Source organism: Eubalaena glacialis, chromosome 9 (genome assembly GCF_028564815.1).
Source record: "Eubalaena glacialis isolate mEubGla1 chromosome 9, mEubGla1.1.hap2.+ XY, whole genome shotgun sequence".
In the NCBI taxonomy this organism is placed as follows: Eukaryota; Metazoa; Chordata; class Mammalia; order Artiodactyla; family Balaenidae; genus Eubalaena; species Eubalaena glacialis.
Genome location: NC_083724.1, coordinates 112,374,696 through 112,391,754, shown reverse-complemented (window position 1 = coordinate 112,391,754; position 17,059 = coordinate 112,374,696). Strand labels below are relative to the sequence as shown.

The 17,059-nt window shown below is 42.0% G+C and overlaps 1 protein-coding gene across 7 annotated transcripts in view; it reads left to right on the top strand.

Moving 5' to 3' along the window:
• EBF2 (EBF transcription factor 2) overlaps window positions 1-8,609 on the top strand; it is a 189,421-nt gene extending 180,812 nt beyond the window's left edge. For 6 of the 7 annotated variants that reach the window (XM_061199427.1, XM_061199431.1, XM_061199426.1 and 3 more), the window contains 2 exons: window positions 2,854-3,021; window positions 8,578-8,609. In XM_061199427.1, coding sequence (XP_061055410.1) covers window positions 2,854-3,021; window positions 8,578-8,609 — 200 coding nt within the window. The remainder of the gene's footprint in view (window positions 1-2,853; window positions 3,022-8,577) is intronic. The other variant, XM_061199428.1, reaches the window with a different exon arrangement.
• Window positions 8,610-17,059: the final 8,450 nt, after the last annotated feature.

The window sequence follows — 17,059 nt, the reverse complement described above, 5'->3', positions numbered from 1 at the left end:
TTCCTAATTTGTCATTTGCCTTTTCTGTATGTGTTACAGAAATATTTTTGTCATGTCTTCTGATGTTCTGCTTAGGTTTTGGGGTTGAAAGGATTAGGTAAATTACATAACTTCCTAATTTTTCTACTAGCTCCTTTATAATTTTGTTTTTACAAATAACTGTTTAATCCACTTAGATTTACTTTCGTGTTTAACACGAGGAAGCACTCTAAATTTTGTCTCCAAATGGCTAGCATATTGTTCCCATGTGTTTATTTCCCCACTAATTTGAAATGTCACCTTTATTAAGTTCTAATTCTCATGTATACTCAGGTCTGTTTCTGGACTCTATTTTCGCCAAGGATTTGTCTGCCTATTTCTATGCTAGTATAACACTGATTTCATTTGTGTAGGCTTATCATAAGTTTTAATATCTGTTAAGACAAATGCCTCCTTAAAAAAATTTTTTTTAACAAAACTTTCTGGCTCTAACAGTGTTGTTGTTGTTTTAAATAGATAAATATAGAAGTTATGTTTGTTGACACACAGATTAAAATTTCCTTTAGGATTTTTATTACAGCCGCATTAAATTTTAAATTTGGATGTAATTTGACATTTTACAAAAATTCTGTTAAAAATATTTTAAATGGGCGTGTTACAGCTCTGTGCTTATTCAACTCTGTAACAATTCTTTTAAGCTTGAAGTGACTCCTTTCCCACTGAGAGGCGGCCATGCTAATGAGCATGCTTTTGGATCTGTTACTAGAAAAGAAGTATTTGTAAAAGTGAGTCATATGCTGAATATAAATGGAATTGAGTGTGTGTGTGTGTCTAATTCACATTATAAAAACCCTCCTCTATCATGGTGTATGAGGGGAGATTCTGCTATTGCAGACTCAGAAACCAAGGTGCCATTTTGGTGCTCGCATGGATCACGTAGTATGGCAGAGACTGGATGGTGGTCAGAATCAGGGGCTCCTGAGTCTCAGCGTTCCTTTGGCCTCTGATTCTGTGCCTTACAGAGAGAGGAGAGGACTCACCCACCCACCCTGCTCACACACACACATTTCACTGATGCTAAAACCAAGGCTAGAAGAGGAGATTGACTTAGAACTATGAATAAGATCCATTCTCAGTGCTTAAACCTGTATCCTCTCCCATAACAATAGTGAATTAGCCAGATTTCTTCTTCATTTGCATCTTCAAGTATTACGTGAGATTCTTTAAGGATTTTTTCCTCCTTTCCAATTTTTTCTTTTTTTTAATTTATTTTTTATTGACGTATAGTTGAATTACAATGTTGTGTTAATTACTGCTGTATAGCAAAGTGACTCAGTTATACATATATATACATTCTTTTTCATATTCTTTTCCATTATGGTTTAATCACAGGATATTGAATGTAGTTCCCTGTGCTACACAGTAGGACCTTGTTTATTCATTCTATATATATTGATGATACCACCATTTTTTTCTTTTGATTCATATTACTTGTGGAAAGACTGAGATGTATTCGGATGCTTCCTTGTGCACTGCCCTTTAAATCAGGACCACTTCAGGATAAGAAGTTTTTAGATAAAGCTCTTTTTTTTTTTTTGAAGTCTTTGGTTTGTCGTACGGCTGTAAAAGACATCATATTGGAGGTACGCTGTATGATTGCTTTATATAGGCAATTTGTGAACACAGCCCAAAGTCTATCTTTATATGGAGAGGGGGGAAATGGGGATGGAGTCTTCCACAGGACATCAGAACACTGGACCTTCAATTCACCTTGTACTTGGTCTTTGAACCATAACTCGCACTCATGTTCTCACTTTCAGATTTACTTTGGGGAGTATCTGGACCACTGATGATATGAAGTAGAAGTCAGCACTCTTAGCCTTTGTCATGGCCTTTGCCATTACATTCCAGTAATTCTTTTACCAAGTCATGTGACTTGGACAGTTCAGAATTCTGGACATTATGCTAAAATGAGCCCCTGAAACTTGACCTTATACTATAAAATGCTATCTCGAACAATTCTACCCGTGTAAACTCAAGTTTACCCCTTTCTCGAGCAAGTTGAACCTAGGAGAAGATTATCTTCTTGTATGATGTGACTTGGTGGAGTGTCTGACATTAAGACGTGGGGCCCTTCGTTGTGTAAATTGCCTTTATTTTTCCTGGAAATCCGCAACACTTAGTTTTTGGCTTCCTTTAAGTCGCTTTAATGTTAATATTGGTATTTTTTTCTACACATCACATCAGAGGAGGCTGACTTGCAGCTTTATTTCCCAGGAGCTCTGAAAGTAGAGGAAGAAGGAGGTAATCTCTTAAATGTTAATAAACTTTTACATTTAATGAGGAAGTGGCCCATAGAGATGGTGCACTCAGAGAAGATGCCAACCCTACAGATCAAACCTCTGGTGCCCCGAGAATTGCCAGGGAACCACATGGCTCCCAGACAGGACTACTTTTTAGGGTAAAAAAAGAGGTTTCTGTTTTTTAGTAGACGATAATTTTTCAGTTGTTGGTCTTAGCCTTCTCTTGTCGAGCTTCTACTTGTGGATTAAGACCTATCACAATTTCATCTCCTGCTGACACTTTCCTGACTCTTCCAGGCGGAAAAGCACTCTGCCCGCTGTATCTCAGCGTCCTGTACACTCCTCCAATAGGACAATGACCCTATTAGTTGTTTTATTTGTTTATTCCTCCCACAGGACAGGGCAGGGACACTGTCACATTCAACTGCTTTTTGAATCCTGGAATCAGGAACAATGCCTGGAATAAATTCGTAATTTCTCAATCAATGTGTAGAGGTTGTATGTACTGAAGAAAGAACTTAACTCCTAGATCTTTCTCTTTCTAAAAAAGGATTGTGCATTTGCTTTCCAGTCATGTCATCAAGTCCCACTGTTGGATCTTCCAGCACGTCCTCCATCCTCCCATTTTCCTCTTCAGTTTTTCCTGCTGTCAAACAGAAGAGTGCCTTTGCCCCTGTCATCAGGCCCCAAGGCTCCCCTTCGCCCGCCTGCTCCAGTGGCAATGGAAATGGATTCAGAGGTAAGCAAAGTAGCGCCTTGGGCATCAGCGTGATACATGTGCCACAGGGTCAGCAAAGTAAGAGCAAACAGCTCAGCGTCCTTCTGTATCTCTAGCCATTTACCTCCAAGGAGATGCTTTGGTGTTTTCATCATGAGACCCGAACGACTTGTACACCTGGGCTAGTTCTCTATCCAAGAGCAAGATGGGGGAATAACAGAGAAGTCGGACCACTCTGCAAGGACACAAATTAACTATGGTGGGGTCATATATACCCTCTGGGAGCATCGGACTCCCCAGACCTCTGCTTTTCACAAGGCCATGTCACTATTTCCCAGAAGGTGCCTGGCCACCACAGCAGATGCCACACGGTGACTACTGCTTACCGAATCAGCTTGCCATCTGCAGTGCGTTCCCAGTCCCGTGGCACGAATGGACGAGATCCATCAGGAGAAACGAGCAAGTTCTGAGAATTCTGGTTACGTGCTGGTCAAATTGATAGCAGGTGCCTGATCAGGGGTGGGGTAGGGAAGAAAGAAAAAAAGACATACTGGGTCTAAGAACAAACATTAATATCCCCCATCAAACCCATTTTTGAGCAATGTCCTAAAATATAATATGACATGACAAAGCACGAATGTGATGAGTACATGAGAATCTAATCATCTCATTGTGAATGGGAGGCAGCTGATGGCAAAAGAGCAAATTGGAAACTGCTGAACGCCAGGGAGCTTAACGACCCACATTATTTTTAGGCTGCTCCCTGCGTCTTGACATGAAAACATTCACGACAAGCAGTGTTGGATGAAACCAAAGACGGCAGAGGTTTGGTTAACCCCTCGTGGATCAAAGCCTCTGAGGTCAGCAGAGCCTCGAATGGGCTGTGCTGTCCCTGGAATGGCATCTGCCTAGTGGCTTTATGATTGCGCAGGGGTTCCCGAGCCTTTGGGGACACCCGTGAGGGTGCAGTCACCCGTTGTGGCCAAGCACAGCTCTGGGAGGTACGTCAGGTTCCTGACACATTCTACCATTAGAGCGATGGTACCTCCTTGAAGTCAAGTGACTTGACAGACAAACTGTGAAATAAGAGTTGAAAGCCCAGCCCTCAGAAGAGCCCCTAAAAATTCTTTTGCTTCTAACTAGACAAAGCAGCTGGGTCTACATGCCGCCCAGCATGGGAGTAGTTGGAAACATCTGTATATTTGAAGGAAAAAAAAAATATGTATTTGCTTTTTATCCAGATGTCAGATCCAGAGAGAAACAGGCTCCGCCTGTAGCTAAGCGTCTCCACCTGCCGCACCTCCCAACAAAGACCAGTGGTTTCTAACCTGTCATTAGGGGACATGCTCAGAACTTTTCCCATGATGGCTTCACCTCCAGACTGGGAAAGGAAAACAATTGCTGATTTTTGCTGCATATTCCCCTTCCCTATCTCCCCTTCAGCAATAGGACTCCCCTTTCCAAGTACTATGGTTTTAGTCATGTCCCTTAAACCTGGCAGGGCTGCAGCAACATGGATGGACCTAGAGATTGTCATACTGAGTGAAGTAAGTCAGAAAGAGAAAGACAAATATTGTATGATATGGCTTATATGTGGAATCTAAAAAAAGGGTACAAAGGAACTCGTACCTATCTACAAAACAGAAATAGAGTTACAGATGTAGAAAACAAACTTATGGTTACCAGGGGGTAAGGGGAGGAGGGATAAATTGGGGGATTGGGATTGACATATACACACTACTATATACACAATAGATAACTAATAAGGACCTACTGTATAGCCCAGGGCACTCTACTCAATACTCTGTAATGGCCTATATGGGAAAAGAACCTCAAAAAGAGTGGATATATGTATATGTATAACTGATACACTCTGCTGTACAGCAAAAACTAACACAGCACTGTAAATCAACTAGACTCCAAGAAAAATTTAAAAAAACACAAAAAAACCTGCCCGGGGCCACACAGGTTTCGTTGGGGAAATGCAGAGTGAGAGGCCCAAGAAAGACTAAGGGCGAGGGCAAGCGCAGGTGCAGGAGGACAGGAGGCGTACAGCCCTTCCTTCATCCCAGGCAACTCTTGTAAATATTTTCAGCTTCACTTTGAGGAAGAAAAGTGCAACTTGACTGCCACTTGCCACCCCTCCCCCAGCCCCCCTCTCTCACGCAGGGACTGAGTCAGGGGAGCAGAGCTGGTTGACTCAGATCCCTCTGGGTCTGTGCTGTCCAGGGAGACCCATCTGTGGGGCCTGTCCAGCTTGCAGCCCTCAGGGAGGCCAGGACAAAGCTTTCCCTGGCAGCCATGGCCTGGAATCCCCACCCTGCTAGTGGCTGCATGCCCAAGGGCCCCTGTGGTGTCACCTGGTCAGGGTGCAGTTGTCCCAAAGAGCTGGAACGGTCTGTGTGGTCACAGCAAGGTTTCCTGGTGGAGGCAGCAGCAGCTGAAATAGCCAGAAGACCCCCTCTAGGGTCCTCAGCCATGCGAGCTTCTGTCACTACGAGTGACAGAGTGTCTGAGCAGCACATTCTTAGCTGTGTGTGCAGGAGGGACAGTTGCGTTGGTTACACACAGACACAGGTCCTGGGCTCTAGTTCATTTCTATAGAGTCACTGAGACGTCCTGAGGCTCTTTGAGGTCCTACAACTCCCTCCAAATTTCCCTGGTGATTTGAACCTTAAGGAGGAGGAGGAGGATGGGGGGCGGGATGGAGGAGGAAAAGGTGGAAGGGAAGGAGACAACAACACTTAAATTAGGAGCTGGAGACTAAAAAACAAAGAACTATGAAAACACAAAGTAGTGTGTGGAGAAATAGGAGAGAATTCCGAGGAGAACCTCGAAGACTACCAACCGTGGGAAGAACACGGAACTTGACTTCAGCAGACATTGCAGGCTGTACCAGTGCATCCGCACCAGTCACCATCATCTGAGAGCCTCAGTCTCCTAGCCTGTTAAACAGGAGAACTGATCGCTCTACCCCAAGGTGGTTGAGGAGCAACGTGTGCGAAGAAATAGGAAAGGTGAAGGACATTTCATACAGCAGAGACAGTCTGGAGCTGACAAAGGATGCCTTCCAGAAGCCTTCACTCTGGTTCTTCCTCATTTTGGACCGGTGACTAGCAGTTCAAGGTCCAGCATCACCAGGTGTCCCGTTGGTGCAGAGAAGGAGAGAGCCACGCTGACCTTGAATACACGGCCTGCAGTCACTGAATGAAGGGATCCTGGGGTGACGGGGGCTGAGTGGCAGGACACTCCCTCTCTTTAGGGACAGCGGGAGAGTGTAAATGTGGCCTGAGGTGGAGGCTGACCACAGGCTGAGAGGGAGTTTCTTCTCTCCACTTGCTCTAAGGTGAGGTGGTCTTAGTCACCTGCAGAGGGACTGTGCAGCCAACACTCTCCGAGACTCGCTGACTGTGCCTGGATCCCACGTGCAAGATGCTGAACCAAGTGCCTCATAGGAATGATCTTGTTCCAGCCTCTCGTGTGACCCAAAGGCAACGATCATACTGGTATCACCATTTTTAGTTAAGGAGCTTGCCCAGGGCCACACAGCCAGTAACTGATGACTTGAACTCAGATATTTTGACCCCAGAGCCTGTGCTCTGACAGCCTGCTGTCTCTCCGGGGACAGAAGTAGTATAAGTCCTCTCTTCACCGTTCGCCCGTACCAACATTCCACCTGGACCGAAGAGGGATTATTACATTCCCATGAAATGTCAAAGGTAAAAAGAAATTGGACAACGTGCAGTTAAGGGTTCTCCCAAGTAACTGCTGCTTTCTGTCTGTTGGCTACGGTTTCTACAAGCAAAAAGTCAGGGTCACCACGGAGCAGAGTGCAGCCCACGCGGTGCCTGGTGTGAGACCAAGAAGAAGGAAAATCCATGAAATCTGCTGTTCTTCAGTCATGCAGTGGATCTTGTTCTTGGAGAGGCTCTGCCCTTTTAATAAGCTCCTTAGATAACTCTGAGGACGCAGGAAAAGGAAGGGGCTGATGAGTCTGAAGTGTAATAGACAAGTTAAAGTTGAAAACGTGAGCCCGAAACCTACTGCTGGGGAGCTATACGTGCAGTGTTCAATTTCCCCACCTTCTACCTCATTTATCAGGCATTCACAGTTGATGAGTATAGATCGTCGAGATAACAGTATGCACTATGTGCCAGATTTCGTTTTCCAGCTCCCTCCAGGAAAAAAAAAATAGAATAAAATAAACTACCTCCTACACTCTGGGATAATTACCAGGGTTGCTATATCTCCAAATCATTGGGGAGTGTCCAGAATTGAACTGCCTTTATTGAAAAGTTACATCGATTCAATATATAGTAATACAGGCAAAAATAATTAAGGGTTTGCTTGCTGTGTAAGACCTTAATCCGGATCTCACAAACATTCAATAAAGGCTGTATGGTCAGGGAAATAGATGGCTGACAATTTTGCCTGAGAAGACTGGCTGGCAAGGAGAGAAGAGGTAGAGGGAGGGAAGGAAAGAGGAGAGGGATAGGGGAAGGGAGGGGTGGGGGGGAGAGGAGGGAAGGAGGGAGGGAGAGAGAGAGAGGTGCTGGAAGAAGCAGGAAGAATTCTGTCCATTTGCTTCTCAGGTTGGTTAGTGAACACCATTCAGCCAAATGCTTCTATGATGTTTGATAAGCCCTCTAGATGAGGCTTAGACAATAAAACTCACAGGATCAAATTCCAGATGCAGTGTGAAGTTTGGACACAAGGAAACTATTCTGCCAGTTTCCAAGAATGTGAAAATTCGGTGGGTTCATCACCCGAAAGCCAAGGCCAGAGGGTTGCGTTTTGCTGTGTGATTTTTCCACATTGTGCTGATCCTGCTTTATTTCTCATATCGAGGGGAAACCTTGGACCTGATGCCACCCAGACAGGCATTTTCCGTATCCTCTTGACAGATAGAGGGGCGCTGGACACTGCGCTTGGATTGGGGGTGAAGAGTAGAGATTGCGGTGACTCCCAAATTAGGAACTAAATTACGTCTTTTGTTCCAGTGGATCAGCACCCCTTAGTGAATGGACATCACGTACAGCAGTGAGCCCCAAAGGAAGACGAGCTAGTTAGGAAAAAAAACAACTCATCCAATTTCAGCTAGGATGGATAGAAACCTAGGATGGATAGAAAGTCCGATTTGTTATAAATGATACCTAGTAAGTAACTCAATGGGCTTGGCACCTGGAATTTATTTTCCTCTTCCAACCATATAATCTAGAAATTATTTTAGTCTTAATAGTGAAAAATATATTAGACATACATTACAATTTAGTTTACATGTTTATGTCTCTTATGTCATGTATACAACCCATTAATGTAAAGCAGAACATAATTTTTGGCCTCCCAAGCAAAACTTCAACAAGTTTTGTTTATGTTTCAGTGATTCAGTAAGGCTTTGGTGCCTCTCATTGGCTGCTAGACCAGACCTGGAGAAAATGGGTCCCCATATCAGCTGAGGGCACCATCGCCCTGGACGGTACCAGACTGTCCATCCCAGGCCCCGCCCCTCTCTCTGGTTTCTAGACCTTAATGTAAAGAATCTCTAAGTCTCATGCCTGTGCCACTCTTCCCTTGCAGCCATGACCGGACTTGTCGTGCCCCCGATGTAAAGAAGATGAAGAACTGCTTTCTAATAGCACAAAACTGCTTACTCTGATGGACCAATAATGAAGAAAGCACTAGGAGCTCTCTGGGGAAAGTTGTGCCCCGAGTGAACATGATGGACAGATCTGGGTTTGCAAGGAGCTGCCTCTTACCTGGTCTCACGTTTCTTGTGTAGCTCTGATGGTAACTACACAAACTGACCCTCTCGGGAACAAGGACAAAAGATGTCATTGACGTAGTCAGTGCTAAGAGCAGAAATGCAATTCTTTGTTATGAACATTATGAGAACCACCTTCCTATGTTTGTAAAATATTTAAGAAAAAAAATTGGCAAACGATTCATGCTTAATATTTTGGATACTATTTGTTTTTCTTTGTAGGAAAAAAAGTTGAAAGTTTCTATTTTCTATGAAGCCTTTCAGATACCAATTTAGTTTATGCAGAAAAAAAAATTGAACAAAACAGGGTACCAGCATGGAAGACTTTCTTAAAATGAAACCTGAATTGAATGATGAAATGTTGTTGTATGTGTGTTTGCTTATAGTTTAATCTCTTTAAAAAACAAACAAAAAAACAAAAAACAAAAAAAGGGAAAAATTTTAAAATGTTTTACAATTATTTAAATAAATAAACGTGTAACTTATTGTAAGTAGAGGTAGAAATTAAGACCTTTTTGGAAGAGAGAGGAATTTCTCTTCCTGATGTAAAATGGAAGTGATGCAAACATGTAGTAACAAGTTTAAAAGGTGTGTGATTATTACTGCAGTTACTTACTAGACTCTTATCCCCCATCCCGCCTCCCCCCCTTTTCCCATCATTTTACTGACCCACAGGCAAGAACATGTATCTTATGTAGAACAACCCGATGCAGAAACAATGATGCAAGTCCATGCACGTACACAAATACTCAAACCCATCAATCCATTCCCAGCTCCGTCTGCTTTCTAAATAGTCTACATGTCCCTTTAGGTATTCACTCTTTGTGAATACATAATTTTTAAAATTTATACTAGCGTTCAACATTCACCCTTGAGCAGTACAGAGAATTCCCATGTTTTAGTGTGTCCCCGGCTTTGCATCCCAGGGAAAGACGGGTCTCACCTTAAAGACAGCCAAAGCCATGTGACTTTCCCAACCAAGTGGCCTCTGTGGAATCTCCCTTTCAGAGCCCCTCCCTCCCTCCTCTTTGGTTACCTGGTTCAGCACAGAGATTTAGGCCCCACAGAACTTCAGAAACAACTGGATTTGAAGACGGTGACTCTGTTTCTTGGACTCTTCATCGTCAATCTTAGGATGTTCACATCCTTTCTTCTCGCTGCAGATTTCCCCTTTCATGGCATTAAACTCACTTGAAAAAAATATGTATTCAACTTGACACAGTTTCCAGGCAAGAATGTGATGGGGTGCAGAAGAGGCATGTTAAAAGCCCTAATCTCTCTTCTGATCTTCAAGGAAATGGAAACCTAGATTCTTAGCAGGGTCAGAGAGGAGGGGCATCTGTGTTCCAAGCAACGCATTTCCCCAGGCCTGCGACAGGCACTCGTAAGTTCTGGGACTAGCTCTTAGGGGGAGAAACCTTGCAGGAACTGCTAACATGGAGTAAAGTCTTGAAAGCCTGTGTGATCCTGGAGATGTATCCAGAATTATCTGGATTGCCAACAAGGATGTCATTTTTTTTCCAGACCAGGGTTCTCCTTGCTGACTCATTGGCACCACAGTATAGTCTATATACAGACTTCAGTTTGGGCTTCTTGGTTGGGGTTCTATTAGAAATTGATGCAGCTCTGCTGGAAAAACATGTTTAGTGCATCATCTGAGCCAATTTTGGACAACTTCATAAATTCAGCCTCCCTTCCATTTGCTCACACCTATTCGACCCCCAATGGTCTTATTTGCCTTTAATCTATTCTAGAACTACCCAATATGACCCAAATATTATTTCTACGCACATGATAATCCAAGGGTTTGGAAACCTGGCATACTTGTAATTCCGGCTGACCGTCCCGGTCCCTCCTAGTCAGGGCTTAAAGCACCAAAAAAACAGGGAAACACACAAGAGAACGTTCCCCAGTGAAAAATCTGATGGGAGAGGAAGAGTGTGGATGACAAACATCACCATCCAAAAGTGAAAGAAGAACAAAATTAAGCATGTTTAGACCTGGATTTGAGCCAATCCAACATAAGGAAATTTTTTTTTTTAAGTAGCATTGCTTTTAGAATCTGTGACGTTTGCTCTTGCATGAAGATGAGTGCAGTACTGTCTTCAAAATGATTGTAGAATTTCTTGGTAGCTTTACACCGAAAAATGTGTGTAACTAAATACCAGACATCCTTGACCATTCAGCTAGAACCTCAGCAGTGACAGATCTATTTAAGTGTACAAATGTGTGTAAGGATGATTTTTAGTGTACTAATAAATTAAAAACAAAGCTACTCTGTCCTCTTTAGTCATTGCTGTTAAATCATTCCGGTCCCAGGTTATTTTTGTGCCACTTGGAATAAGTATTTCTATAGGTAACTACAAATTCTATCCTATCTTTGTAAAAGGAGCTGTGTTAAGATTTTTCACTTAAAGGGACAATTTACTTCATTATTTCATTTTTTGTTATAGCATCGTATTTTCCCCCCAGTTTTTCTTTGCACATTTCAATATGCATGGTTTAAAAACCATCCCCTTCTCTACCTTTTGTACAGTAAGGTCTCATTTTCAAACTGTATAGTTTCATTTTATCGTTTTGCTTTGTCAGTTATATACAGTATAAAGTTGCTATGCACAGAGCTTTTTGTAAAGACAGCTTTTTTGTTTACTGTTTTTAATGGTCTTACTTATGAAAGAATATCTTGTTTGTAAAATGAATACGTCTACTTCAGTTTTAAACTTTAAATTATCCTAACAAAAAATAAAATTTTTGTACTGTAAAAATAATTGGAACTTGGCCTTTTTAAAAAAAAATTATTTATTTTATTTTTGGCTGCATTGGGTCTTTGTTGCTGCACATGGGCTTTCTCTAGTTGCGGCGAGCGGGGCTACTCTTCGTTGCGGTGCGCGGGCTTCTCATTGCGGTGGCTTCTCGTTGCGGAGCATGGGCTCTAGGCGCATGGGCTTCAGTAGTTGTGGCTCACAGGCTTAGTAGTTGTGGCTCGCTGGCTCTAGAGCGGAGGCGCAGTAGTTGTGGCGCATGGGTTTGGTTGCTCCGCGGCATGTGGGATCTTCCCAGACCAGGGCTCGAACCCGTATCCCCTGCATTGGCAGGCGGATTCTTAACCACTGCGCCACCACGGAAGCCCGGCCTTTTTTTTTTTTTTTGAAGTGGAAAAAATTGAGTTTGGGACTTATTCTTAAGTTTGGGGATTTTCTCATAGCTGCGAGTCCCTGAACTCTGGTTGAGGAAATCTTAGTATATCTTTTGCTTACATGGAAAGTGTTCTGAGGTGCTTACCTGGAGGAGAGAATATGTATGACTTTAGGCCATTTTTCTGTATGTATTTATTTATGTATCCATCTGGTCAAATCCCTTCATAAAAACTCAATGATCCTACATCCAGTGTTGGACTTTTTAGCGTAGGTGGGTAGTCTACTTAGATTTGAAACTGCAAAACTGAACAAATGTTATAGGCTGATCCATCAGACACTGAGGCTGGACACAGACGTGATGCTTATTTTTAGATCATAGGAAGAGAACAAGACACATGCCTCTGGAAGGAAATAATTTATAGAAAATAGCTCATACAGGAAGATGGAAGCGCTGTAGGAGCTCAGAGAAGATGGCGATCATAGAGAGCTGGAGTGGTCAGAGAAGGTTCCATGGGGGAGGCAGGGCTTGACGGGGCCTTCAAAGGATGGTAGAAATGTTGCAGTAGAGGTTGGCAGTGAGCACTGCAGAGGGGAAGGCCATCATGAAAAAGGGAAATTCACAAAGCACATTTAGGAGAATGTGATTCTGAGCACGGTTTTTCCACCAGACTATTCACAAGCACACTCATAATAGGACTATCTGATTTCTTTTACAAGGGTATAGAGATCTGCAAGGAACACATAAATTGTGCTCCTTGCATAAGTGGATGAGATGCTATTTCTAAGCACTATTCTGAGAAAGCCACTGTGGTTTTGCTTTTTTCCGTGTTGACCGGCTCTCTGCCTAGACTGTGCTTCCCCGGGGTCTTTGCCTGGTGCCTTCTCAGCCTTCAGGCCACAGTTTAAGTAGCATCTACTCAGGGAGGACTTTGCTGACCTCCGACCATGCAGATTTCCCACCTATTCTCTTTAGCTGGACCCTGTTTGTGTCCTTGTAATTTGTATTCATTTGTGGTCCACTTTAAATTGAAGGCTCATAAGAGCAGGGCCCACATCTGTCACAATCCTGGATGTGGAACTCAGAGCCCAGTGCCTGAGCTGCCCCACGAATACTTGTTAAATGAGCAAATGAGAGACTGAATTCTGATCCCTAGAGGCAGCCCTGCCTTGGCATGTGGGAGAGGTAGCTGATCTGTCACAAATGATAGGAAACAGTATCACTTTGAGAATCCACTCTTTAGGGACTATCTTGTCAGTCAGCTAATCCAAAAAAAATGATGGAGTGTGTCTATAATATAAAGTGACTGGCTGTTTAATAAACATAGGAAACTCAAAATGAGAAGGAAGTGAGGAATAAAGAAAGATCTGTGGCTGGTATCCTGCTGGGTAGGTCACTTTGTCCCTTGGTCCTGGAACTTCTGTGGATTCTCCTGATGCTCAGATGTCATTCCAGAACCAGAAATGGGGTCCTTTGGGGGAATGTACATTCCATTCCTATTCCAGATATGCCACTTGACTTGTCCACCGCAGACCTGAATCTCAAAGAGCTTACGGTGCATTCACCGAACTGCAAGAAGTTCAGAGTGGCTGTAGGGCACTGAATGTGAGACTGTGATGAGATTGAAAACTTTAAGACCTCGGTGGGGACTAGGTCCTAAAGGACCTTGTTCATCATGCCAGAGAGTTTAGTCTTCATCCATAGGACTATGCTGTAGGTAATGGAAAACTATTAAAAGAACTTGAGTCAAGGAGTGACACGATCCACTTTATGCCATAGAAAAATTACAGTGTGGATTATGGATTGGAGCAAGTGGATATTGGAGGCGAGGAGACCAATTAGGCTAGGGATAAAAGACAGCTGACAAGGACCAGTGTGCTGGACCATCGCTACGACTGGTGTCATTCTGGTTGGTCAGTGTCTGTGCCATGCCAGTTGATAAATGTTTTAAAATTACTCTGCAGTTAGGAGACTATGGCAATAATCCAGACAAGAGAGAGTCATACCTGAACTAAGGCTGGGCAACAGAGATGGAAAGTAGAGGAAAGATTTGAGAGAAAGCTTTGCAGTTTGACGGGACTTTATAACTGGTTAGATGTGAGAATGAAGGAGATGGGGTGACGAGGATAACTCCCAGTTTGCTAGTTAGACTATTGGATTTTGTGGTAACATTAGCTGAAGTAGGGAATAAAGAGAGAAACCTGTTGCAGGGAATTGAGAGATATGATGATTTTAACTTGGGGCACATCTGTTGCAGTTCCTCCTTTTCTTTCATGGTTACTTGATGATTGCTTTCTACAGTTTATTCAGGAAGGACTCAGGAGAATTATACTCCCTGGTTCACACATACAAAAACAAATGGCTACTCTATTTCTATTTGATTGGCTGTTCAGTTGGGTATAAAATTTTCCTGAGTTACACTCTCTTTCTTTGAGGACTTCATAGGAGTTTTTAAAAACTATCTTCTAGTGTTGAATGTTTCTGTGATGATGTCTGAAGCATGCCTCTTTTTCTTTCTTTTTTTTTTTTTTAATGCCTCTTTTTCTCATTCTCTTCTTTTATTGCCCTCATATAAGCAAGGCAATCCTATAATTTGTTTTCTAAGTCAGGACACTTTTGAGAGTGAAAAGGCCACAATAATTATGCCTGGAAAACAGAAGTAAACTGGCACTTGGTCACTCTACTTATAAATGACTTCGTATTTTTGTCTGCCTGCCCAAAAGAGTCTTTCTTTGTATTTGAAGTCCAGTAACTTTATTGTGATATATCTTAGTGTTGATTGTTCTGTGTAATTTTTTTCCCCCTGGGATGCAGCATTCCCTCTCAATGTGTAGATTCAAGTCTTCTTTTATTTCTGGAAGTTTTTCTTTAAATACAATATTAAAATATTTTCTCTGTTCCTTTTATTTTCGTTGTTCTTACTAGACACACAAATTATGCATTTGCTGGATCTCTAGGGTCCACCATTCATCTCTATCACATTCTCTCCAGCCACTCTTGACTCTTAGGTCATTTGTATGCTTGCTTTTCTCGCTCTTGTCCTCCTCTGTATTCCTTCTCATGTGGCCTTAATTTCTCAGATAGTTTTATTTTTCTCTTTCACTTTTTCATAAGCTGTGCCACCTTATATCCTATCATTTTCTATTGTGTTGCTTATTTTCTTTGAGCTATTGCATCTCTGCTCTGAGCTATTGTTTATTAGAGAAATTATTTTGTTATTTTATTATTATTATCATCATAAAGAACTTGATCAGAATTACCATCTGCTCCATGAAAATTGATTTTTTTCAGGTAAGTGTCTTTACCTATCATTTGTTTACTTTTTCTTTTTTCCCTTCATGGTCTATGTATATAAATCATATTTAGATACCTCTTTGAGAATATTCATCTTTGATTGAGGTGAGTTTTTCCTGGATCAGCTATTTGCCAGAAGTTTGAGAGCAGAGGGTCTAGGACCATGTACTAGGCCAGCAGGAATTATTATTTCAGAGATGTGCATGTGTTTGTATACAAGAATAGTGGCAGGGTGGGGGGGTGGGGAGACTTCTTTTAGCTTTTACTTCTTCTTGGGCAAAATAAATCAGCATTTCCACAATTGCTCACAATACATACTACTCTTCCTCACCAACTGGCTGCTTCTTACACATCTGGCTTGTTTGGGCAATTCCCTCATCAGTCTTGCCTTCTGTGCTTCCTGCCTCTGTCAAATGGGGTCCAGAGATATGTCTATAGTCAGATTCTGTTTGTTCCAATTGTTTCAACAAGAGACTGTTGGTTTTGACCCTTAGGATAGCCACATTTATCCCACCAGCTTTGTCTGACATTAGCATCTGAAGCATCCTTTCTCAATCTCTACCCATTCCTGTTTGACTTTCACTGCCATTGCCATCCCTTCCTCATTAATTGTGTTTTGGGGTAACCAATTTTCCTAGTTTCATCAAAGATGAAATTCATGCCTCTCCTTCTCCTTTCCTTGTTTTCTTTTGAGTGATTCTGAGTGGGAATTGATGGAAAAGGTCTTATGATAGCATTTTCATCTGATGTCTTCATATTCTCTGCCTTGCATCTTGGTAATTCACGAAAAAGGGATTGCTGCACAGGGCTATGAACTCCTTCATTCTACCACCATTCTACCTTTGACCTTGTAGATTACCCTTGATAACCAGCTCTTGGGGCCCAGCTCACTGGCTACATTCTTCACTTTCTCCATTGGACTCTGCCAAACACAAATAATAAGATACACGTAATTCCCCAAACGACTACTAAAATGATTGTCCAGCTGAAATTTGTCACAATGAATAAAACACAAAGAGGGACCCGTAGCTTGACTCTTGGAAATATGATGAAATGGCACATACTCTGTCATGCCATCAGTGCTCTTGGTTATTCTCCCAAAGATGATCCCACTTTAAATAGTAAAACTCTATTTTCCATAAATCATATGCATAGAAGGCAGTATGATAAAATGGGAATGGCTAGAATTCAGAGATCTTGATTCAAATTCAAATTCTACTATCCTTATCTATGTAATCTTGAGTAAATCACTACATTAAGTCTTATTCTTTTCAAATGTAAATCAAGAACAACTATACATCTATATATATGTATATGTGTATATGTATATACACATGGATATCATATGTATATTATACACACACCGATATATACACATAGAGTTGTTCTTTTCCTTGTTTTGCATTTGAGAAGACTAAGACCCAATGCAGCAATTTATTCAAGATTACATAACTAAGGACATACACAGCTAAGGATCGATATCATTATGTATGTATATATGTATCATTGTTATTATGATTAAAAGAAAACATATGTACATTAAAGGATGTAAGCTCCATCAGTGATAATTTTCTGTTTTTGGTCTGTTTACTACTCTATTCCCAGCACTTAAAAGAGTACTTAGTACTGAGCAGGCAGCCCTCAATAAAAAATTAACAATTAAATGAATATGTAAAATGCCTACATGTGGTAGAGGCTCAGTGAATTCAAAACCACAGCTTCAGCATGGGCTTTCAAGTTCCACAGACTCAGGTTTGCATCCTAGTTCTCCCATTTGCCAGTAAAAGGATGGAATACGCACGGGAACTCAGCACTCTCTGGTTCATCACCTTTGAAAGAGCCAAACTATCGAGGCTGGTCCTGCCTTGG